At 50.7% G+C, this 23,483-nt stretch overlaps 2 protein-coding genes across 2 annotated transcripts; both read left to right on the top strand.

The window, feature by feature from the left end:
- The first annotated feature begins 1,612 nt into the window (after positions 1-1,612).
- On the top strand, positions 1,613-7,808 carry LOC135993440 (putative P2Y purinoceptor 10). The gene is made up of 2 exons (XM_065643318.1): positions 1,613-1,743; positions 5,657-7,808. The coding sequence occupies exon 2, from the start codon at positions 5,707-5,709 to the stop codon at positions 6,820-6,822; it is 1,116 nt and encodes a 371-aa protein (XP_065499390.1). The 5' UTR covers positions 1,613-1,743; positions 5,657-5,706; the 3' UTR covers positions 6,823-7,808.
- An 11,220-nt stretch (positions 7,809-19,028) lies between these two features.
- GPR174 (G protein-coupled receptor 174) lies at positions 19,029-20,055 on the top strand. Its single transcript, XM_065643446.1, has one exon. The coding sequence runs from the start codon at positions 19,075-19,077 to the stop codon at positions 20,053-20,055; it is 981 nt and encodes a 326-aa protein (XP_065499518.1). The 5' UTR covers positions 19,029-19,074.
- The last annotated feature ends 3,428 nt before the right edge of the window (positions 20,056-23,483 follow it).

Below are 23,483 nucleotides of genomic sequence, written 5' to 3'. Positions count from 1 at the left end.
ACACCCACCTAAAAATTGGGCTGGGAGCCGGCTGGGTATGGCGCTGGATGGGTGTTTTGGACACAGGCGTAGGATGTCCCAGGCAGGATATCCTGATGAAACAGCCGCTTCACTTTGGGATAAACCTCTAACCCCTGGCGAGGGGAGTGGCACGGTGCCAGCCTCCCTTCTGCAAAGGTTTTGCAAACACACGAGCGCTGTTCTTGCTCCCAAGGCTCAGCATCAGCTGCTGAAAAAGATGCACAAGAGGAAAACCTGGAATCATAAGCAGCTCTTGCACCTTTGCTCTCAGCTGAGATAAGAAGCACAGGGGTTCACAGGTCATTGTTTGCTAGCAAGCTACATTTACACAATGGATAAGCAACGAGTAATTAAGCAGCCCATAAATATGTCGATAAAGGCTGGTATATAAACTGTATATATGCTGGTCTTGCCTTTGCCTTCATGAGGATGTTGACCAACAGCTGCAAGCAATGGCATCTCCACCCATCACAGGACTCCACAGGTCAAGGATCCTCTTCTCCATTTCCTGGGCCACTGTCATGAAGCACCATGTCACAACACGGGAGTGACTCAGTTTCCCCATGGGCAGCATCGCTGCCAGCACGGAGAAACCCCGAAACCCCAGCACTGGCACCGCTGTGGTGGGAGGAGATGGACCCTCCATCCCAGACCTCGAGCTGGCGACTTATTCTACAATTAACAGCTACAATCACTTCCTTCTTTCATTTCTCTTCCACGGTTCTGTTCCTGTTAATTTTGCAGGGAGCACTACAGAAAATAGATTAATAGAGCACAAATAGTTCTATTTCTACATTACCTACAGCCATGTTGTCTTTGCAAGCCCTGGGCTGTAAGATGTGACACTATATATCAAGTAAAACTGTTCAGCTAGAGATGAGAGAGCTCATAAGCAGCTGCACTACAATATATGCCTGCCAGTTTTCAGCAGTTCAGAAAGGAGGCGGCCACGCTTAGCAGACACAAAAGAACTGGAAAAAAATTATATATATGGGAAAGGAATTAAAGGAGAAAAAAAATTGGGAATGATGCACATTGCGGTTTGGGTTTGGTTTTTTTGGGTGTTATTTTGTTTGGTTGTTTGGTTTTTTTTTTAAACAACAGTATCTCCACCTTAAACCATCATATTATTTTGGAAATGAAGCCCAAACTCCTAGTTTTAGCCTGTAGCCTTGATAGTCTGAGGCTAACCAAACTTCCAAGAAAATGAAGGGAAATTACTGCCTTCCAGTAACTCGCACTGGCGCAGCAATCAGTTTTCCTTTAGCAAGCACTTATTGGGAGATATTTCCTTCTGTGTTTTATAGGTTTTTAGCAAGCCAACGCCAAGTGACAGCGGATAAAAGCAGAAGCAGCTTGACTGAAAGACACGGTCACCCAACACAATTTCTGTGCGAAAAGCAGGGAAAAAAAATCCACATCTGAGGTGGCCGTTGGATCAAATGATGTCATCGCCTTCCCGGTCATTTTAACGTCATTAAGCCGTACACGTTGTGTGGCGAAGAGAAACAAAATACAGGATTTCCTGTTCTGCAGCCACTGTGCCGGGCTGCAGATGCCGGCAGGATTCCAGTGCTCCGAAAAAAACCATGTGGGAGTTGAACGAGGAGCCGGCGGGGACGGGACCGCTGCGAAAATCGGTGGGAAACGCGAGCGGGACGCTCGTCGCTCCGGCTCTCTAGCATGGGTGCGACCCCCCCGGAGGATGGGAGCCGCGGGAAGGTAAGTGCTGTTTCTGCTGCGTGTTTTCTTCTGTAGGTCGAAGCCACTGCAGTTTTGAGCAATGTTATCAGTATTTTTTTTTTTTTTTTGTAGTTGTTCTTCAAGAGATGTGTATCTATGGTACAACATCCTGAGCGGCTTCTGCCTGTGCCCATGTATTTGTATCTCAGCCGGGGTGGATGAGCAGAGCTCGGTGCATCCAGCTGGCTGCTGTGTGCAGCTGTGCCCAGGAAAAGCCCGTTTTACCCCAAATATTTCAATTTTGTCATTACCGACAGAAGCTGCCCTAACTGACCACCTCTGTTTGTGCTTTTCCTATTAGTGCCTAGATTAAACAAACAAAATCATTGCTTAAAACAAGCGCCAGAAAGCCTCCGCTACTTCAAACCCAGCGCTTATTTCAAGCCAAAAGTTGATTATTTTTATTTTTCCTAGCCTGTTCTTCCCCCCAGCATCCCAGGCGTAAGGGAGGCAGCTCTGCCCCAGCCCCCGGCTCCCCCAACCGCACCTGGGGCGCAGTTTTCACCAGGTTTGTCCAGCCAACCCATGGAAAAGATGAGGGTGAATTCGGCAGTGAATTTGGGAACAGCAAATGCAATCCCACAGCAACGTAGGGCTGGGTGGGGCGCAGGGTGATTCAGAGTAGCCGGGCTATTTCCAATAATGACGGCCACAGACACTTCCAGGAGCAGATACTGTTAACATACTCAGGAGAAAAGGAAAAAAAACCACCCCACCACACATCAACAAGGGTGTTTTAAGAGCTGCCTTAACCTCCTAATTAATTGCAAAGTTACTTGGCATTTAATGAATTGCAGTGCTACATCCACAACCCGTAGTCTCGCCCCTCCGGCAGCAATACCGGTCTCCCGTCTGTAACTTCAGCGTGTAGCTGGATAAAACTCAGCTTTGCCACTTAAAGCCCCCGCAGGTCCTGCCCACGTGTGGATGAAATAGGAAAATAATTAAGGAGTGGCAGGGGGGATTTTGTACAAGCTTTATGAACCTGCTGAACAAAACCCCTGTCCAAGCCCATGGAAGGATCTCTGCCCCAACACCGGTGTCACCGGCAGCAGAACACGGCGGGATGGAGCGGTTTGGGGCAAGGCACAGCCAGGAGGGAAGGTCAAAACTGAAAAACAGCAATATAGAAAGAAACGCACCCTTTTGGGAAGCATTGCAGTGAAGGAGCGCTGGCCTGAGCCCAGCCCAGAGGGAGCTCCCTGGTGCTGTCACCTAAAACCAGAAAGCGCTGGGTACCAGGAGTGACATCTGGCCCTCCCACCGAGAAACAGGTGCTGCTGCTCTCCCAGGGAAAGCCAAAAAATGGAGAAAAACTGGCAAAGAGGCTCCTCATGGTCACATCTACAGGGACAAGGTTTAGGGTTTGGGCTGAGACACATGGCAGGGAGGAGATGGTGGGACAGGGACACCGGGCACTCAATCCTTGTCACGTGCACAGACCAGCAAGTGTCACCTCTGTCACTTGGACGTTGTGACAAGAGCAGGGAATGGCTGCATTCCCCAGGCTCCCCGGCAGTTTTCCCTCCCTATTTTCTGCAGGGATATGAAGACAAGGTGTCCTGCCCCCACTTTTCCAGGGTACAGACTCGGTGCAAAGAGCACGAGCATATGGGGATGCTGCAGGGACCGAAGGGGTTTGCATCCCGCTGTTCCCTCGTGACGGATGTCCCCACTTCCCTGCCTTGTCCTGGCTTGGTAGGAAAAAAAAAAAAAAATTAAAAATCAGAAACTTCCAACCCAGGGCTGTGGCTCATGCACCATCAGCATCAGCCCAGCAGCCAGGGTTTCACTGCAGCCTCGCTTTTTTGCAGCCTAACCCTGACGAAAAAACACAAACCAACAAAAAAATCCCGCCACAAAGCAGAAGGCAGCAGCTTGGTCAGGGCTCGGTTCAGAGCTCAGGGCGCCAGCACAGAAGCGGGGGGAAATGCACCAGACCTTCTCATATTAGAGGTGCGGGCAGTGAGCAGCCAGCAGAGAGGATGCTGGCTGTATTTCATACATATTTATTTAAAAATACATAACCCTCATCCTGAAAAATGTAAACATGGCAAGCCCTCCAAATTACAGCCCAGGGGAGGAGGATGAGGGTAGAGGAGCCTTCACCCAGCGCCTCGAAGCAGAAGCCCACTCCCCACTGAGGGCAATTTGCTTCTACAAACCCACTCCTGTGGCAAACACCGGACCCAGGGCTGTGGGAAATGGCACCACTGGGTGCTTTTTAATTAAATACCACTGATTAAGGGCTGGGTGGCAGCAGGAAGAGGAGCTCAGGGCTCTGCCGGGTGAGGCTCTGCTCTCCTGGAAGGGAAAGACAGGCTGCCTGGCACCTCGGGGCTCTGTTTCCAGGAGGAAAATTACACTGTTCTATTGCAGATGATGCTACAGGCCCTTGGTTTGTAACCTGCTGCTGCCAAATCACCTCATCCCGAAAAAAGCAGATGGTTTCCTCCCTGGGTTCTGCTCACAAATGTTAAAATCCATCAGCTCCCTGGAGAGTTGCCCGGGTACCTGTGAACTCCCCTGACCCCCTAATACCCCCAGCGCTGTCTGGATGAGGTGAAATGGGTAAACGGATGAAAAGAATTTCTGCTCTAACTACAAGGCAGATCTATTTATCTTCCTTCGCGTCCTGAACTGTTGCTGGAGGACGATTCCTGTTGCTACAACACAATGCCTGCACAATGTGCCATCAGTGCTGGAATTGAGTTAGCGGGACCAGCCGAGCGGCTGGCGTGTGTTCGGCCAGCGATCAGCTTATAAATCCAGCCTTAAATCTGGAGCCAGAGCCCTGATGGATCCGTCTGCACCTCTGCCTGCCAGCACCATCGTTCGCTGATGCTAATTATTGTCCTTGCTGCCCATTCACATCAGACCACTGCATGGATCTGAAAAGACAATGTGTAGCTCCATTTAGAGTCGCTATTTATTTATAGTCCCGCCAAAATCGCTTGTAGACGTAGAGAGCACCAGTTTGATGACAGTTTGAGAGAAAACTATAAGCAAGAAAAGTGGTCCTGAGAAACCCCAGGCAGCTGAAGCAGCTCTCTGGCATTAGCAATGAAGAGACTAACGCTACGGAGCTCAATTGCAATGTCACTGTCATTGCGGCATTGCCCGGGGGGGCGGCAGGGGGTGGAATCCTGCTGAGCTGCCTGGACGGTGCCAGGATCACTGCCTGGAAGCAGGTCTGGCTCTGCACCCTTCCCAAAACACGCACGGTCCTGTATACATACCTACACACACTGTACATACACCTACACAACTTATTCTTCTGCACTGAAGCACATTTACAATCGCAGAATCATTTTGGTTGGAAAAGACCCTCAAGATCGTCAAGTCCAACTGCCACCCCAGCCCTGGCACTGCCCCCTGTCCTGAGAACCTCATCTCCGTCTGTCCAGCCCCTCCAGGGATGGTGACTCCAGCACTGCCCTGGGCAGCCTGTTCCAATGCCCCACAGCCCTTTGGGGAAGAAATTGTTCCCCACATCCAACCTCAACCTCCCCTGGCACAACTTGAGGCCGTTTCCTCTGCTCCTGGCGCTTGTTCCTGGGGAGCAGAGCCCGACCCCCCCTGGCTCCAAGCTCCTTTCAGGCAGGTCAGAGATCAGAAGGTCTCCCCTCAGCTCCTGTTCTCCAGCTGAACCCCCAGCTCCCTCAGCCGCTCCCATCACCCTTGTGCTCCAGCCCCTCACCAGCTCCGTTCCCTGCTCTCAACTCGCTCCAGCACCTCAAGGGCTTTCTTGGCATGAGGGCGCAAAACTGACTCCAGGATTCAGTGTCTGGCCTCCCCAGTGCCCAGTCCAGGGGGAACAGGGGGATTTACTCCATGTGGGGAAACACAGGGGAGTTCTTGGCTTTACAGCATCCATTTTTACTCCCTACAGAAAATCTCCATCCACCTTAATCGCCTCATGAGCGAAGAGACTCAGCCAAGATGGAGAACAACGCATCCTCCGGGAACTGCACTGACCCCCAGATGTCCTTCCAGTCCACCCTGTACGCAGCCACCTACACCCTCATCTTCATCCCCGGCCTCCTGGCCAACAGCGCTGCCCTGTGGGTCTTGTGCCGCTTCATCAGCAAGAAGAGCAAAGCTGTCATCTTCATGATCAACCTGGCCGTGGCCGACCTGGCTCACGTCCTCTCGCTGCCCTTACGGATGTATTACTACATCAACCACACTTGGCCCTTTGGAACTTTCCTTTGCCAGGTGTGCTTCTACCTGAAGTATCTCAACATGTACGCCAGCATTTGCTTCCTCACCTGCATCAGCATCCAGCGGTACCTCTTCCTCCTCCACCCCTTCAAGGCCAAGGACTGGAAGCGCCGGTACGACGCGGCCATCAGCGCTGCCATCTGGCTCTTCGTGGGGGCGGCGTGTTTACCCCTGCTGGTGGTGAGGAGCCCAGCCTTGTCCAACAGCACCAACACCTGCTTCTCAGACCTGGGGGTGAAGCAGCTGAGCCCGAGAGACTCCATCGCACTGGTGACAGTGGCGGAGCTGTTTGGGTTCGTCATCCCCTTCGGCATCATCGCCTGCTGCACTTGGAAGATGTGGCAGTCCCTGCGGGAGTGTCCCACGCCGCTGCAGAACGCCGGCGAGAAGCAGAAGGCTTTGCGCATGGTCTTGATGTGCGCAGCTGTCTTCTTCATCTGCTTCACCCCCTACCACATCAACTTCCCATTCTTCATGATGGTGATTGAGAACATCATCCAGGACTGTGCCATCCACAGGAGCACCCTCCGCTTCCACCCCATCTCCCTCTGCCTCGCGAGCCTCAACTGCTGCCTGGATCCCGTCCTCTACTACTTCATGACCTCTGAGTTCCAGGACCAGCTGCTGCACCACGGCTGTGTCGCCCTGCGGACTCGCTTCATGCGCCGCCGGAGCAGCGTCTCCATCACCGAAACCAGCCACAACATCCGGATGAAAAGGAGAAACCTTCCACGCTTTCGGTTTTGGTCTCTTCCCAAGTTCTTTGGCCAAATAAACAGCATGGAAATCCCTGCAATGCCACCCGACGAGCTTCTGCTGGAGTCCATCTCTTGAGACATAAACCATTTATCTCCGTGTACGTGCTTCTCATCGCTTGAGTGAAGATCACGTTATGTCTCCAAATACATCTTGAATTACCCCTGGGTGCAACAGCTGCTAGGATCTGACCTAGGAGGACATTTTGGTGTCAAAAGACTTGCTGGCTGCATTGTTGCTGCTGGGGACTGTTCACCTTACAGTGTTCTCCATCACGTTACTGTTAAAATATCTGACACAGCCATCGCTGATGCCAGCATTTCTGGGTCCCCCTCATTGCTGTTGTTTCAGTGCTCCTACATATTTGTTATTTTTGAAAACCCTCCTGAATCCTGAGCTATAAGCCATTGGCTCAGCCTCAGCACAGCTCGGAGCACCATGGGGGTTTTAGCCCCAGCTGTGTGGACCTGCAGACCGTGATAACTTGCAGCATCATCCCCTGAGGCTCTAGGTCAGGATAGTTAATTATTTCCACATAAACTGAACCTATTTACATTTAAAAAAAACCCCAAAAAACAAAAAACCACAATTATCTGGGCTAATCTAGCCTAAACCAGACTGCAAGACTATAACTTTACCAACATATACCAAGCAAAGATTATTAACTTATATACACATCAGTGTTAAAAGGAGTTTAAGTGAACTGGGGTCAGCTCATGCTATTGAAAAAGGCATCCAGAGCTGAGCAAGGGAACCTGCTTGGCTCCCAGGAGCTATGGGATGCTCAACGGATTACGTGGGGACGAATATGTAGAAGGTAAACTGTGCATGGACATGCCACGAGCAAAGAGGAATACGAAGGATGCCTCCCAGGGCACGTTTGCTCACAGGGACCCGGACCGAGCTGCAGAAGTGAAGACTAGTAGCTGGCATTGCCATTTCTTGTGTTATTACAAGTCTTGTGTTATTTGGCATCTTGCTAAAGCCTGTGGTCATAGATAAGATGTTACCCAAACCTCTCAGTTCTGCCTTAAAAACCAGAAAAAGTCCCAATGCTCACTGGGTACCGAGAAAAGTTTACAAAGGTGACATGAGTGCACCCTTAAGGCTTCAGACTCAGGAGGAAATAAAATGATCTCAACACCTATTTTGGCATCGTGAATGTTATTTTAAGGGCCTGTAAATTGTCTCCTTATGCACCACGGCTGCTCTCAAAGCAACGGCACAATCTGCAGAAGAGGAGACCCCAGTTTGGGGCCACTCTGGTCCTGAGGTTTCCTCCCCGTGGGCTACAGCATTGGTGGCTGTGATGCCAGAAACCCCTCGGGAAACCATATGAGTAAACATCAGCAGAGGGGTTTGACAGAAAACAGCTTTGCCAGTGATTGGAAGCACATTTCCAACCCGTGCAGCGTTCCTGGGAAGTGCTGAGCGGGTGGTGGTTTATCCTTGTATTGCCAAAGCCGGTCGTAGAAAGAGGAGGGAGATCCAGGGAAGCTGGAGGGATTTGCTTTGGGACTTAGAGCACGCAGAGACGGCAGAAAACATGCTGCCCTGCAGCTCGTTCTGTCCCAAATCTCCTCCTCCCCTCACAAAAAAGAAAAAAAAAAAAAAAGGAATAACAAAAGGACACATTTTCCTTGTTTGCTTGCGGGGGGAAAGAGTTTTCAGGGCTGAAAAAAAGCCATTTTTTAATGGCACAAACCCAGCAGTGTGCACAGGCAAACAGGACACCCAAGGATAACCACAGTTAGATATTTGTATTACACAAGTCCTGCTGACTGACCACAACGCCCGTATTGCGGCTCCGACCTTACTGGCCACCCCAGTTCCAGCTTTCCCGATAGCTCCAGTTACCGCTGGGACTTCACCAGCGTGTTTTGAGATTGCACAGCTTTTCTGAAGTTTCTGCAGCTCGGCTTCCCCCTTCCGAAGAGAAAACAGGAAAAAGAAAGCAAAACAAAAACTCTCACTGATCTGTCACACGGAGACGCAGCAGCGGCTCCTGCCGCCCCTCGGGGGCTGGATAATGAGGATTTTTACTGGTTTTAAGGCAAACTAAACGCCAGTGCAGATCGGGGGTTCTGCCCTTCAGAAGCCATGAGGGGGGTTGTGGGGGTTGGAGTGGGCTGGGGGTGTCTGGCTCTGTGTCATCAAGAAAATTTGGGTGAAAAACTGCCACGTTGAGGATTTGCTTTGCCGAGGCCAAGGTGGGAACTAATTTCTTACGGGGAAAATCTCAAGGAGGGAGAACAGGGGGATGGGGCTGAGGTGTGGGGGGAGAGGGCAGAAGGAATTAAGAGCTTATTCAGGAATTCTTTCTCAAAGCCATTACCTTTGAGCATTAAACCTTTTATTCACATGGCAAAAAGTCATCCAGTAATAACCCTGGTGCTGTGCTTTAGCCACATTAATCTTCAGATAAGGGAGATTTCCAGGTGATTACAGATCCTGGCCACGCTCTCCTGAGTGACACCAGCACCCAGGGCACGTCCCTTATCCAGGGCACTCTGGTCCCCACGTACCATCCTCAGCTCCCCGCACACATCCCCGGCACGATGCTCTGGGATCGGGGCACCAGTGGCCTCAGCCGTCCCGACAGCTCAGACCCATCAGCCACTGGTGACAATTTTGGCTGTGACACTTTTCCCCCCAGCAAGGCAAGTGGGACAGAAACACCCCCGGCAGCAGCAGGAAAGCTGTAAAGCCGGTGGCTGAGCTGAGCTTTGCTGGCACCAACAACATCCACGCATCCTGAGCTTTACACGTGCAATTAATTATTCTATACAGCTTAATCCTTTACAACTGGCTTTGACTGGAACTGCTTAATTGCTTTTATATATGCATGTCCATCTATATACACAGACACCCCTGCACACATACTATAATTGCATATACCTAAAATTATGGAGTACTTTGGAATAGCCAAGCGGCTGTCTCCTGTGCACAAAGCTTTCAGGGGCACCACAAAAAAGGAGGGAAGATTGCTTTTCCTTTTGCTAAAAATACCTTTTTTCCTCCTTCCATGACCTCATGCTTCCAGCCCAGCCCCAGCAGAGTGACTTTGCCTCTGGAAAACCACTCAGGCTCAGCTCTGGGCAGAGCTCGCACTCCCTCCCCAGCAGCCAGACCCAGACGGGGATGGTTTTTGGGATGGGGCTAATGGTGACCGGGGCCGGCAGGAACTGCTGCGCCATCCACCCACCCCACAGCAAGGAGCAGGGAACACATTGAGCCTGGCAAAGCAACAAACACACCAACACCAGTGTAACCTAAACGCACAGAAAGCAAATTTTGCTGCTTTAAACTAATCCAAGCCAGGGAGCCGTTTTCCAGTCATGATTTCATCAGACCCAAGTCCAATTTTTTGATTTACGGGCTCAGCCAGTAACATGCTGCAAAGCCCGAGTCACTGGTCACCGTTTGTGGTTTATAGGAAATTAACCTCTTGTGCGCATTAAGAGCTCACAAGTCACCATTTCAGAGATGCGGGGCTGTCCGTCGGTCCCTCCTGCTCTGCCCGGTCCCTTTCACGGCAGAAGGAAACAAATTTTTGGGGACTCAGCATCATTCGGCACTGTCAGGGTTCACTTTCCTCTGAGAAACAGCCAAAATCTCAACTTTGCAGCAGCCACCAAGCCCTTTCCAGCAGGAATTGCCATGCAGATCACTCAATCCTACTCCTCTTTACAGTGGATTTTTTTTTTTTTTTTTACATTTCCATGCTGTAGGTGGATGGGGCAGGCATTGGGGCTGGGGAGGAAAACCCAAAGCGTTTCAGCCCCACGGCTGCATCCCTGCGATGCTGGGAGCTCCCCCTTTGCAGACACGCTGTTCTCTGCTGCGGGTCCTTCCCCGAGCAAAACATCCCCAGCCACGTGAAGACAGACATGCAACCTGTTCTCAGGAATGATTTCTATTAAAGACCACCAGCACAGATCATAAAGACCTTTAGCTGTTTGTCTGAGGATCTCCAACAAGGTCACAAAGTACCAGCTTAGATGAACTCAAAATTTCAAATTTTTATAAGATAAAAATATAAGAAAAAAGTATTAGATAAAATTTTTATCTTATACTGTAAAATAGTTACTTTGTGGTGCCCAGCTCTAAGTTCTCCTGATTTTTGGTGGCCTCAACTATGGCAGGTTTGGGGAGGGGGTCTGGCCAGCGCTGTCACTTGTGTTCCATGCCAGGGGACAGCACGGACACCGGCACAATAAAGGTGACCTGGGGCTCCCGCACCCCGAGAAGCTCCTGGAATGACGGGAAGTGGGACGGATGCTGGTGGGGACGCACAGCGGCTGCGCACAGAGCCGGGCACCGAAAACAGGATATGGTTCCGCTCTGAAAGGTGTTTTTGAAACAAAAAGTCTGCCTGTACAGTAAATACACACGCTGCCCCAGGCGCAGGCTGCGCTTTCCTATAAATAGGCTGGTTTCTGCGGAAATGAAAGTGCAAAACTGAGCATCCAGCAAACGTTTGATCAGGAAAAGAAAGAGACAAGAGAATCTTCAGAGCCCAGGTGCTGTTCAGCCACAGGGGGCTGGTGCTGCTGTTATTTTTGGGACTGCTCTCAGCTTTGCTGTCAATTAAACTGGTGTCCGAACTGTTCCCCTCAGCCCCACAGCCCCTTTTTGGGGGCAGGGATTTGCCAGGGTCACACAGAGAAAGGCTGGCAGCGCGTGGGCACTGCCAGGCTTCACATCACATCACGTTCGGCTTGGGAGGGAAGGAAATAAAAGGTTTTTCTTTAAACCACTACGGTGAAAACACTTTGCAAAGCGTGAGAGCGCACGGCAGAGGCAGCTGCTGGAAAGGGGCAAACACGGGGAAAGTTTCGCACCCCAGATCCTACTGAAATTACAGAAATGTTCCAGAATTAACATGAACCAAGGCAGCATCCTCCAGCGAGGTCTCCACACATCTCCCAGGAGACTCCACAGCAGAAACAAGCCCCTTTCAAGCAATAAACCCTGAAAACTCCACCGCTTCTAGTCCAAAAGCATCAGCAGATTAATCCACGCCGGCACCCAAGGGCGCAACTCTGCGGCAAAGATCCCACAGCGCTGAAAGCTCTGGCTCCTGCACAAGATTAATTAAGGGACAGTAAGTAATCACCAGGCTTAAAAAAAAAAAAGCTAGAAGCTTTAACTAGTAGGAACATTAGCTGCTGAATATTAGCCTGTGTGTTTTGGGAGGCACAAGGAGCTGTGACACCACAGGGGTGACAAACCCGGCACATTGCAAGGCTAGAAAAGCCCACGAGGTGCCCAAGAGATTAAAGTCCTATAAACCACAATAAAAAGAAGTATGCAGAGCTACAAACCCCTGCTATAAGCTGGAATTGTTATACAAGTAAATCAATAATGCTTTAAAGGAGTAGAAGTCACTGCGCTCCTAGTACCTGCTGCAGATGTGCAAGGCCACAGCGGGGACAGTGGTGACTGGGGACACCGCAGAGGGTGGCACTGCCAGGCCCCTGCGTGACAGCTCTGCAGAGCTGCAACCCGCTCCATCAACCATGCTGCCAAATAAGCCCTGTTTTCTCAGCAGACAGGCAAGAAAAAAATATTAAATTAAAAAGTTGCAAATCATTTTTGAAAAAAAAAAAAAAAAAACGAAAACCAAACACTTTTTCAAAATAACTGATCGAATCAAGAATCCTTGATCCCTCTTGCTTTTAAATTATATATATATATTTCTTTTTTTTTAAAATACTTCTTGAGCTAGAGACCCCAGATGGATGGCTGCAGAAGTGCTACTTTTCAGACTGATGGCAGTGGAAATGGGGACGGCACTGCCCTCTGCAGACGCCAGAGCCCGCGGGTGACACCAGCACTCAGCTGCAAAAATCCACTGAATAATAAAATAACGACCACGGAGAACCTCTTGCTTTTGGGGAAGCACAAAGCACACCACGATGGGCTCCAGTGTGACGATCTGAAGCCCCCAATTCACCAGGTGAGGGAGCAAAAACATCTGGATGAGAGCAAAGGGACCTTCCCGGAAAGCTGGGGAAGGGAGAGGAAGAGAATTGATGAAGCATCTCGCTTCATCAGCCTTGTTAGTCCCGTGTCCTGAGCAGAAGGGGACTCGATGGGCAGGTGCTCGTCAGTGGGAGCCTGAGCTTTGTCAGCCAGGTGCTGGGGGGTGTTGAACCCCAAAAAACTCTCACCCCAGCACCGGGACAGGCTGCTGGGGCAACAGCATCCTCGCAGCAAACAGCGGCTGCCATTGCCAAAACACCCCCGAACCAACAGCGCCTGTATCTATATACACACATATATAACCACGAAAAAAAGGAGAAACAATAAGGGTTGGGTCCCTGGGCCCCGTGGCAGGAGCAGGGGACGGAAAGGGACAGACAGCGCCAGCCCCGCTCCCCCCGCGTGGGCGCCGCGGCTGCTCCGGCAGTTGCACTTTTGCTTTGCACGCCGAGGGGTGGGGACCGCGGCACCCGCCGAGTCGCAGCCCGCCGGCACAGCCAAGGTAGGACCCACCGGCCTTTCTCTCTCGTTTTCTTCAATTAAATTGTAATATTTTCAATTATTGCTACGTAGACTCAGTCCTTCTTCTTACTCATGCTAGAAGGGACGGGGACACCCCAGAGAGAGGGGCGGGGGGTGCGGTGTCAACCACCGACCCCCCTGAACCTTCGAAAGTAAATGAGCAGAAGCAAGGAGCCACGGGCTAAGCTCAAGCATAGGCAAGGAGCCAATATCTCGATTTTTCAGAAGACTGAGCTCCTGTAAGCGCTCACGAGATGCTCCACGTATCCGAGGGAAAGGAGGGGAACGGCTTCAGCCAAAATAACCAGCCGCAAAGTTGCAAACCGTATTTTCTATTGCTGTTGCACGAATATCACAAAGCCGTGCTTAAGAGCAACACCAACTGTCATGACTCTTAACCTCTGCAAAACCCACAGCTGCTTGTGAGGGGACTTGTCTCTAAATGGACTTATGGAGGCCACGCAGCCCCATCGCCACAAGTTCAGGGATAACCGGTCCCAGTTACTTGCTGCTCCAGGTCTCGCTTGGCTTTGTCTCACTGGATTCATCCCACGGATCCTGCAAAATGGCCCATTCCTCACAGGCAGCAGTACAGTGACTTTCCGCTGGCAGCTTTCCACTTGCTTACAAAAAGCGGGGTGGGGAGGACACGGGGTTATCGGTGCCACCACCGCTGCTCCGGTCCCAGGGTGTGCACTGGTGGTTTGGGTGGAAAACTCCAGGTTTTGGTGCTCGTTGCCGCGCACATTTACCATGGACACCAGGGTGTGCAAGGAAGGAAGGAGAGGGGTGGGGGATTAAGCTAACGCACAACGCCACTGTTCCGGGTTTATTTTCCTTTTTTAACCAGGATAAAAATAAACGAGAGAGGATAAGAGCTTTTGCAAAAGATTAAGAGGCAGGAGCAGTGTATTTGACACCGCATTAAAACGGAGTTTGCGGTTTTTTCCTGCATATTCTTGGAATCTACCAACCGAATTCCCCCTGGTGTCCCCAGCTGCCTGAGTCACTGTCCCCCCGTGGCCCAGCGACACCCCCGGGCTCCAGCCCCACGGCCCCTTCCCAAAGCCTCCGTGCCGGACGGGGGGTCTCTGGCGCCTCCCAGTATCTAACTGGGAGGAAAAGCAGGGGCACAGGAAGGCAGAGGGTCAGCACACCACGGGAACACTCGTTACCTCAATAACGAGAAATTAAGCATATAAATAAACCTTTTCATTTCACTGTGCCAATGCCCCACAGTCCTAAGCTGTAAAATCTTGGCTGTTTCGCTGCTTTTTTTTTTTTCCACTGGAACAAACATTCAGCACCTTTAGCGACCCACGTTTCGGGTAACCCCGAAAAGGGGATGGGATGAACATCACCTGCTCGCGTACCCTGCAACCCAGTCAAAACGAAAACCCAGCTCTCATCCGTATTGCTTTGCAAATGCAGCATTGGCAAATATATTCCGACAATTGAGATTATATTGGGGGTGTGATGCTACTGGGGGGAAATGAAAGAGTGAAATCTCCACAGTTCACACAGAAAGAGGCAACATTAGTATTTAAAGAAGATATAAAGCCCAAATATCTACCAGAAAAGTGCTTTAAGGGAGAAAAGCTTTTATCCTCCACAGACATTTTTAAAAAGAACTAAAAAGCAATCCTAAGCGACAATCAGTTTCTATTTCTGTGATTTCTGTTTCCAGCTAATACCTACTAATTACTAGTACTACCAGTAGTTACCTCTGCAAAAACACAGGGTCTTTCAAAAAGGTGAACCCGGTTTCAAAGATATGGTGATTTCAAATTGAGTCCATCTTTTTGAAACACCCTGCAGGACACCAGCACTTCAGGTGACGTAGAAAACCAGTGGTTACTGGGAGAAGCCCAGCACAGGACCCCACAGCCCTGCTCTGGTCCCTGGGCCACCTCCCATGTCCCCACCGCCACCACCAGTCCCAGCATCTCCACTTGTGCTGCTTCAGCAGGAAACTCAACTGCTATTTAAATTTACCCCTGTGATGTTCTCTTTTTGGTTTAGGCTGTAGAGGAGAAAGAGGAAAAATCAGAAGAGGGGTCCCAGGCTGCGGCACACCCCGAGCTCCCCCAAAAGGGTAAGTCAGCGGGTGGCACCAGGGTGTCACATGCACTTGCGTCACCTCTGCCTGGGGCTTTATGTGTTTCCACAGCACAAACACCAGCCCCACACCAAATGCAGGTGCCCATGAACCCCCTACTCACTTGCACCAGCACAAAGGGTGCTCAGCAGCAGGGTCTGCCCAGGCTGGGTCTGCCCCTGGTTCTGGGATAGGACGGGAGGTGTCAGGGACCATCCTGGGATCCCCAAGGACCTGAGCTCCAAGAGGGGACCAAGCACAACACTCCAGCCCCAGCCCGGTCTAAGAGCCTCTCCTCCCCTGAGCTGGGTTTTAAGAGCTGCTGTGGCTTTGCTTCCTGGGGTAAAACCCTCAGGATTTGCTAACGAGGGTCTTGGGTTGACCTGGGTAATTATAACTATAACCACCCGCAGGTGTGATGGGCTCTGATGTTGGGTGGAGCCCCCCAGGTGTTGTGGCTGCTCCCCCGGCTCCCGCACTGGTTTATATGGAGCATACAGAAAATGTTTGACACAATATACGCCCAGCTCTAACAAGCCCTGGCCTTAAAGCCTGGCTACAAATCTGACCCGGTGTTTCTGACTCGTTAAGTACAAATGAGAAATCCTCACCCAGTGCCCTGAGGTGGCCAACGGGGGGTTTCCTTGGCAAAATAATGGGGGGAAAAAAACCATTCGGCAGGAGAAGGATCTGTGCCCGGGGGAGTGCGGCACCCCCTGCGCCGAGGGGAAGCGAGCACAGAGCATGTGAAACTAAATTTCCTCTTTCTGGAGCTTTTTTTAGCATCCTGCTTTTTTTTTTTTTCCTTTTTTTTTTTTTTTTTTTCTTTACATAGGGCTGAACTTTGCAATGTTACTGCTCGGGATTTCCGAAGCGCCGTTTCTTACATCACCGTGTTTTTACCCCACCCCCCCGGGGCAGCCGGGGTGTTTCTGGGTGCCCGAGCGCCCCGGCTGCTTCCCGGCTTTTGGGGACCCCTCGTGCTGTTGGATGCAGCCCCAGGGAGAGGCAGAAGCAGCTGCCAGCGCATCCCTGCCCCAGCGCCGGGCTGGGAGGGCTGTGTCGCAGGGAAGTCGCTGTGCAGAGGGATGGGGAAAGGCAGGAACTGGGGGGGCAGCAGGAAAAATGTGAGTGTGTCTGGGGACAGAGAGAGGACTGGGACTCCGCGCCGTCCTTCTCTTTGCGTGTCTCGGGTCCAGTGGATTTGCCCACCCGGGAATGCAGCCAGAGGGAAAGGAGCAGAGTTCAGCCTGCCTGGCTGGGTGAATGGAGCCGCTGAGCAAGAGATGAAAGACAAGCTTGTTTTAAAATGAAATTTAAAAAAATCACTGGGAGAAAGAGCTGGGTGATGTGGGTTTAGGGCTCCATCTCACAAATGTCCCTGCAGAGACAGGAGCAAGAGAACGCAGCCGGTCCCCGATGTCCCCGTCGCGGTGCCCGGGCACAGCTCAGGGACCCACAATGCGGCTGTTTTGCTCGGACACGCTGGCAGGACCAGGACCTGGGTGGGAAACCCGGCCACATCGTGCTGAGGTGTTTACAATACGGACAAGCAGGTCTTCACAAGGCCTCAGTATCGCCCTGGAAAACCAAGAGGAAAGCGCATCCCTCCCACCCGCTGTAGCTACCAGTCCCCATAAGCAGCTCTGGATGCGTTTCCACTGCAGCCCACTCTGCCTGTTCCTTATATTCTGCATTTTCTCAAGCCTGGCAAGGCAATTGCCCCATCCCTGGAGCATCCCAGGCCAGGCTGGACGGGGCTCTGAGCAACCCGAGCTGGTGCAGATGTCCCTGCTCATGGCAGGGGGGCACTGGGGGAGCTGGGGAGGGCCCTTCAGCCCAAACCATTCTGTGGTTCTATGAATTTCTGGCCACTCAGAGAGGATGTAATGGTTTTGGCCAACTGGTTTGGCTCAATCCCAGTACAGAGAAGCGAAGAACCTGCCCGAAGGGGTCAACCAGCTGCTGAGGAAGCCCCAGGGAGCCCCAGGGCACGACAGGTTCCACCAAAACCAGCCACCTCCACAACCCCCTCCCGGTTACTGGTGCCAGTCAAGCTCCAGCAAATGGAAACCAAAGCCCTTGACCCAAGTTACCCATCAGTGGTGGACAAAACCTAATGAGTAGGTGAGCGCCAATTGGTTTTTCTGCATGATGAAGAAATTACATTTCTAGAATTAGTCATGGAGGTTTGTGCATCAGAGGCTGGGCGGAGAATTAATACAAGAATTGGAAAGTGTTTGCACAGAAGGCTAATTGACTCTACAGCTTATTAATCATTGCTTCTGAAGTTTAATGGGATTATTTCACGAGCCATTTTGCGCTACTGATGATGTTAGATGCTGGGTCCCTCGAAGAAAGGAAGACATCCCAGTCTCCTTGGACTCGTTACTCAATGATTTGCAAGAGAAACTACACGAGCAGACACAGAAAAGCTGCCCCTGACCAGCTGCTTTTGTAGAAGATTTTTTGTTTCCACCCAAAGCTACTGCAAAGTTCGGTGCAATCACTCTGGCAAGTGTTGAACATCGGCTTCTTTAATAAACGTTCACGTTTTAATTCCTATACCTGACAACACAGGGAAAACCATCGGGGATTGCAGAAGGATATAATTTTGCCTTTATAAAAGTGCTTTCTGTGTTTTGGTTAGTACCTACAAGCTTCTCCCATTTAGACCTGTAGGTTAGTTCTTCACGCTGAAGCAAAAGGCAAACCTGAGAGAGTTTGGACAGAGAATTTCCTCTATATTTACCACTTTTTTTTTTTTGTCTGACAGCTACAGATAATATCAGCTGCTTACCATGCAAACAGTTTTAAAATAAAATCCACCTACAGTCGCTTTAGTGACGATATCTGGTATTTCCAACAGCCACAGCAGTCACATGCACAGGATGGGTAAAGGAAAGGCTTAGAAAAAGCAGTTGTGAGCGAGTCAAATTAAACATAATGCAGGTAGTTCTGCAGCAAAAGGTGTTTAGGACGTGGGCCAGTGTTCCCTGCTTGTACGCAAGTACGGTTTATATTCTGGAAAAGCTGGAGCTGGGAAAGACGTGGCTGCAGCAACCTGGCAGCAAGTGAAATGTGCCCCGCGATCGGGGTGACTTCTGCTCGGCGGTACAGCACGGCAGGCTGGTTTGTAGTGGCAATTGAACACATTTCCTATTTATTCCTGAGTGTTTTTTCCGCCTCCCTTCGCCGGGCGAGGCATGGCGCGTGTGAGGCGGGAGGAGCGAGCGCCGCAGATGCCACCAGCAGCGGGTTTCTGCTAGAGATGCTCCCGCGAGCTTCCCAAGCCCCGCGTCTCCACAGGGTTGTAACCACACCTTTCTGTCTTGCAGCTGTCAAAATCCCACGTAGAGAGAAATGCCACCCGAAAGGTGACAGCGGCGCAGCTCCGCTGATGAACTGCCGACAGCTTCGGCACAGGGCGATGCATTTCTCGGCGTGGATCCCCCCGGTCAATCCTGCAAGCGGCTACAGCGACTTCTGACGCAGAGCACGAGCAAAGCGCGCGAGCAAGACTTTACTTAGCTCACTCACCCCATAACGAAGCTCCTCCCCAGAGTGGACACGATGAGCTGGTAACCGAAGCCTCACACACTGATTCCAAGGCTGAAGGTTTTTATTTAAGCCCCGAGAACCTGGCTGCAGAACACGGTTACCGCGTTACCGTAGTGAAGATGTTACCATGCCGGGGCTGAGCACGGAGCCGGAGGACAACCATGAACAACTACTCCACCTACATCGAAACAGACCTTAAACTCTACTATGCCGTTACGTACACTTTAATCCTGGTCCCTGGGCTAATAGGAAACACATTAGCTTTGTGGGTCTTTTACGAGTACATGAAGGAGACTAAAAGGGCCATAATATTTATGATCAATTTAGCCATTGCCGACTTATCGCAGGTTTTGTCCTTGCCCCTGCGGATTTTCTACTACTTGACGGGGATGTGGCAATTTGGAGAAGGCCTCTGCATGTTCTGCTTCTACCTGAAGTACGTCAACATGTACGCGAGCATCTACTTCTTGGTTTGCATCAGCGTCCGACGGTATTTGTTTGTGATGTACCCCTTCCGATTCAGCGACTGCAGGCGCATCTACGACGTGTACATCAGCATCGTGGGCTGGGTCGTGGTCTGCATCGGCTGTTTGCCCTTCCCGCTCCTCAGACTGGACAAGAGTGCTAAGAACAAGTGTTTTGTGGACCTCCCCGTGAAGCAACTCAGCCTTCCCATCTCCATAGCGATGATGACCATCGGTGAACTGGTGGGGTTCATCACTCCCCTGCTCATCATCCTCTACTGCTCGTGGAAGACGATCTTATCGCTGAAAGAAAAAAACTCTGCTTTGCGTGACCTCGGAGAGAAAAAAAAGGCTTTAAAGATGATTCTCACCTGCGCTGTGGTATTTCTGATCTGCTTCGCGCCTTATCACGTCAGCTTTCCACTAGATTTCCTTGTCAAAACACAAAAGATCAAGAACGTGTGTGTCCGGAGGGTGATTTCGGTGTTTCACGTTGTCGCTTTGTGTCTCGCCAGCTTCAACTGCTGTCTGGACCCCGTCATTTACTACTTTACTACAAATGAGTTCCGGAGACGCCTGTCCAGGTACGATCTGCAGGACAGCATTCAGCTGCACGACCTCGGTTACGTGAGGAGGAGCTCCAGAAATATCCTCAGGAAGGACACCATGGACTGCTAGCGCCGGCCTTCCCCAAAACGGTGCCAGGACTTCCCGCGTTCACTATATTTTGGGGTTTGGCTCAATTTTCTTCCCTGGGACGCTGAGGACAATGACTCGAGACAAACTTCTGCTGATATGAGTGAGGCCTGGAGAAAGAAAACCAACCAAAAAGCCAAACCTGATAGAAAATACATTGATTTAATACTTTGGTTGCAAATATTCTCTGAATATAGATAACAGCGTGTAGTTCCCGTGTCCCGTCACGTACCCTGGCTGCAGCAAGAGGCTGCAAAGGTTTGGGGGGTCTGGCTACGTGGAAAGAATTTGGTCCTAAAAATTAGTAGGTGACACAGGATTATATTTTTGTGAAGGGAAAGACAATACAGCGGTGACAAATTTCTACACCCTGGGCCACACTGACCATGGAGTGAGGTGGCCCCAAGGGACTTGTCATTTAAATAATTACCAAGCCTCCATTTGGGGTGTAGCAAACGACACATCCACACATCACAAAGTCATTGAAGTGTCCAGACACTATTTCTGTGCCACCAGTCCCCATTTCTGGCTCGAAAGCCAGATGGTTTGGGGCCACATCGCTGCCCTGGATAAGCTTTTTTATTTGTCAAACCTTCCAGGTCCTCTTCTCACCAGAGATGGGGCAAATTATTTCCCTTTCATTGATAACTGACCCTGTGCCATCACATCTACTCTTTGTTAACAGCAGCGTAAATAAAACCCCATCAGAGGAACCAAACCTTTCTGAAGTTTATTGTAAAGGGAACTCACTACCAGCAGAGTCAAAGGTGCCACTCGACAGATTTTTAAGAAAAGGTCAACTGTGGATTTATTTTTAAGAGTAGTTTCTTTAAAATCAAACAACAGAAGCTTTGGGCTTGACTGGTATTTCATTTGCACCTTCTTGTAAAATTTATTTTCCTGTGAACATTTGAAACGTTACATTTTGAAATGTAAAAATACTGTGATGCTATTGGGTTTTATTTAATGCAAATGTTGTTTTATAGATTTAATTTATAAAAACATATCTATTTTGTAGAAAAACTGTGAGAACCCTAGAGACTGCTGGAACGTGGAAAGACTTTTTTTTCTTTTAAAAAACCCTTCCATATAATAAACCCGAACTCCACCACCTCATCCCTCCAGGAGTCCGAGCCAGCGTGTCTGTACCCGAGTGTGTCGGCTGAGGACGCGCTGTTAATTCATGGAAACCGATGAATATATTGTAATTTGTTCACAGCAATGAAAAAAATATTTATTTTTTGATTTCTTGTGGTATGTAATTAAAAAAAAAAAAAAAGTCCTTTTTTTTTTTTTAAATTTTAAATGTAATTCTTGCCCACCATCCCCTCTCTCATCACCTGCATCAGCCCAGGCTGCCGTGGACCAGCGTGCGGCGGCCGTTGGGTTGGATGCAGGATGGTCCCGTCCAACCCCCCCCCCAGCTACTTTGAGCTTCCGAAGCGGGGGAAAAAAAAAAAAAAAAAAAAGATGTTACACAAAGCGGTGACAGAAGTTCAGAAATTGTTCAGCGAGAAAGACCTCAATAAGCTGCAGTTTTCCCACGTAGAAAACACGTCGGGCACGACATGAGCTGTTTCCCCCGCTGCCATAGCAACGGGGTTTATTCATACGAATTTTAACGGTCTCTCGTTACAGGAAGGTGGGTGTAGGAGCCGCGGTGGCTCACGTGAGCTGAATTCGGGACGGAGCGCCCCGCGCTCCCCTGCGTGGCCTGGGCCGCGCTCTCCAGCGCCGCGGTCTCACAAGCCCTTGGCTGATGTTGCCGCAGCCATCTGGAGCATCAAGATGTTAATTAGACTAACGGAAAGTGTATTTTCATGCCCTGTCGATGCCTCAGGTCCACGATACCAGCCCCTGTTGAGCCCTGGAGCAATCACACGCTACCGGAGAGATGTTCCACTGCGCTTCTGCCACTCGAAAAAGCTTTAAGTGGTGACGCGGGGTTTGGAGAGGACAAGTAATGCTCAGCCACTGCAGCAGCAACAAGCAAGTGCTGTTTAATCGCTTTTCTGCCCAGCTTTGAGCTCTGTCCTGGGCAAGACCTGATTCTTCAGCTGGACTCCGCTCAGCCCTGGCTGCAGTTCTCCCTTACCCTGCTCAAACCCAGCAGAAGCTGATATTCCCATGGAAATATTTTCTCCAGAAACCCAGAAGCTGATATTCCCACGGAAATCTTTTAAAAAAATCTGGTCTGCGGCACTGGACCGGGAATCTGAATGAGAATGTAACTGAAAGCAAAAAACCCCCAAACATCCCCTTTATTCTGCATGAAGCGGTCCCTCTGGCCGCTCAAGAAGCGCCTCTGCCCCGAGGGGGTTGTTATTGCTGAGAAGTGAAGCACCAAGGCCCCTACAACCGCCTCGCCAGGGTGACTTGGTGCTGAAGTGACAAGTGGCTTTTTGACACAGAGTTCAGTTTAATTTGTGCTGGGCCCAAAAAAAAAAAATATATGAAAAAAGGTATTGTGGCAACAGCACAGACATCCTGGGGGATGCTTGGGGACCTTAAGCTGCACAGAAGCAGCACCAAGACAGGGGTTTTTTTGGGAAGTCCTATTTATAACCAAAGCAAGGCGAATGAGGATGACAGTTCTGGGTGGGAGCAGAGCTCTGGGGGTGTTTCCGAAAGCTGCACATCGCAGCCCCCCCTTTCCACGGCCTCCCACGCAGCCGCTCTGAACCCCCCGCCGCGGAAAGCGCCAACACCTCCTGCAACAGCTGCCGAGGGTTTCATCACCCTCATGGCTTCCTCCGGGTCACTGGCATCATGAGAAGAGACATGACGGGTGGTTTGGTTTTTTTTTTTGTTGCACGTTGAGACTTCAAGCTGTACTTACAAGCGCGGGCTGCTGCGGAAGCGGGGGAGCGCGCCCGCAGCTCTTCTTGTTCTCCTCTTTGTGCCTTCTCGAGAGGGTTGAGTTGAGCCGCCACCGAAGCGGGTCACTTGCTGCTGGCGGCCACGAAAAGCTCTTTTCCAACCTGCTTGAGCAACATACATCTGATCTCTTAATCGCGGCGGCAGTTCATTCTCTATTTTAGTTATCCATATGTTGTTTGGAAGCGTAGCGCTGTTGCTTTGAGCTGGTTTTTGGTGCCCCCTCCCTTTTCAGCTCCTGGTGCCTCGGCGAGGTCTCGGCCGCGCTCGGGGCCCCCGGCCACCTCCGGGGTGGCAGCGCGGCCACGTGCTGGTGGCCACGGCACAGACATTTCCAACGTCCTCTTCATCCCTCCACACCAGCCACTGCCCAGGAGCTACCTTGTAACTCAAAAGATCTCCTTTCTCCATGAAAATGCCGACTTCCAGCTCCTCTTACCCAAGCAGAGTTTTCGTTTCCCCGTACGCATCTTTTATTTTATCAGCACTAGACTTTATTTGCTGTCTTGTTATCTGGTTGCTCAATTTTCTGA

Source organism: Caloenas nicobarica, chromosome 12 (assembly GCF_036013445.1).
Source record: "Caloenas nicobarica isolate bCalNic1 chromosome 12, bCalNic1.hap1, whole genome shotgun sequence".
Lineage (NCBI taxonomy): Eukaryota > Metazoa > Chordata > Aves > Columbiformes > Columbidae > Caloenas > Caloenas nicobarica.
This window is presented reverse-complemented; position numbering and strand designations above follow the sequence as displayed.

What these genes read in the sequence shown, in the direction of transcription:
- GPR174 (XM_065643446.1), top strand. Translation starts at nt 19,075, where the DNA reads ATGAACAACTACTCCACCTACATCGAAACAGACCTTAAACTCTACTAT.
- LOC135993440 (XM_065643318.1), top strand. Translation starts at nt 5,707, where the DNA reads ATGGAGAACAACGCATCCTCCGGGAACTGCACTGACCCCCAGATGTCC.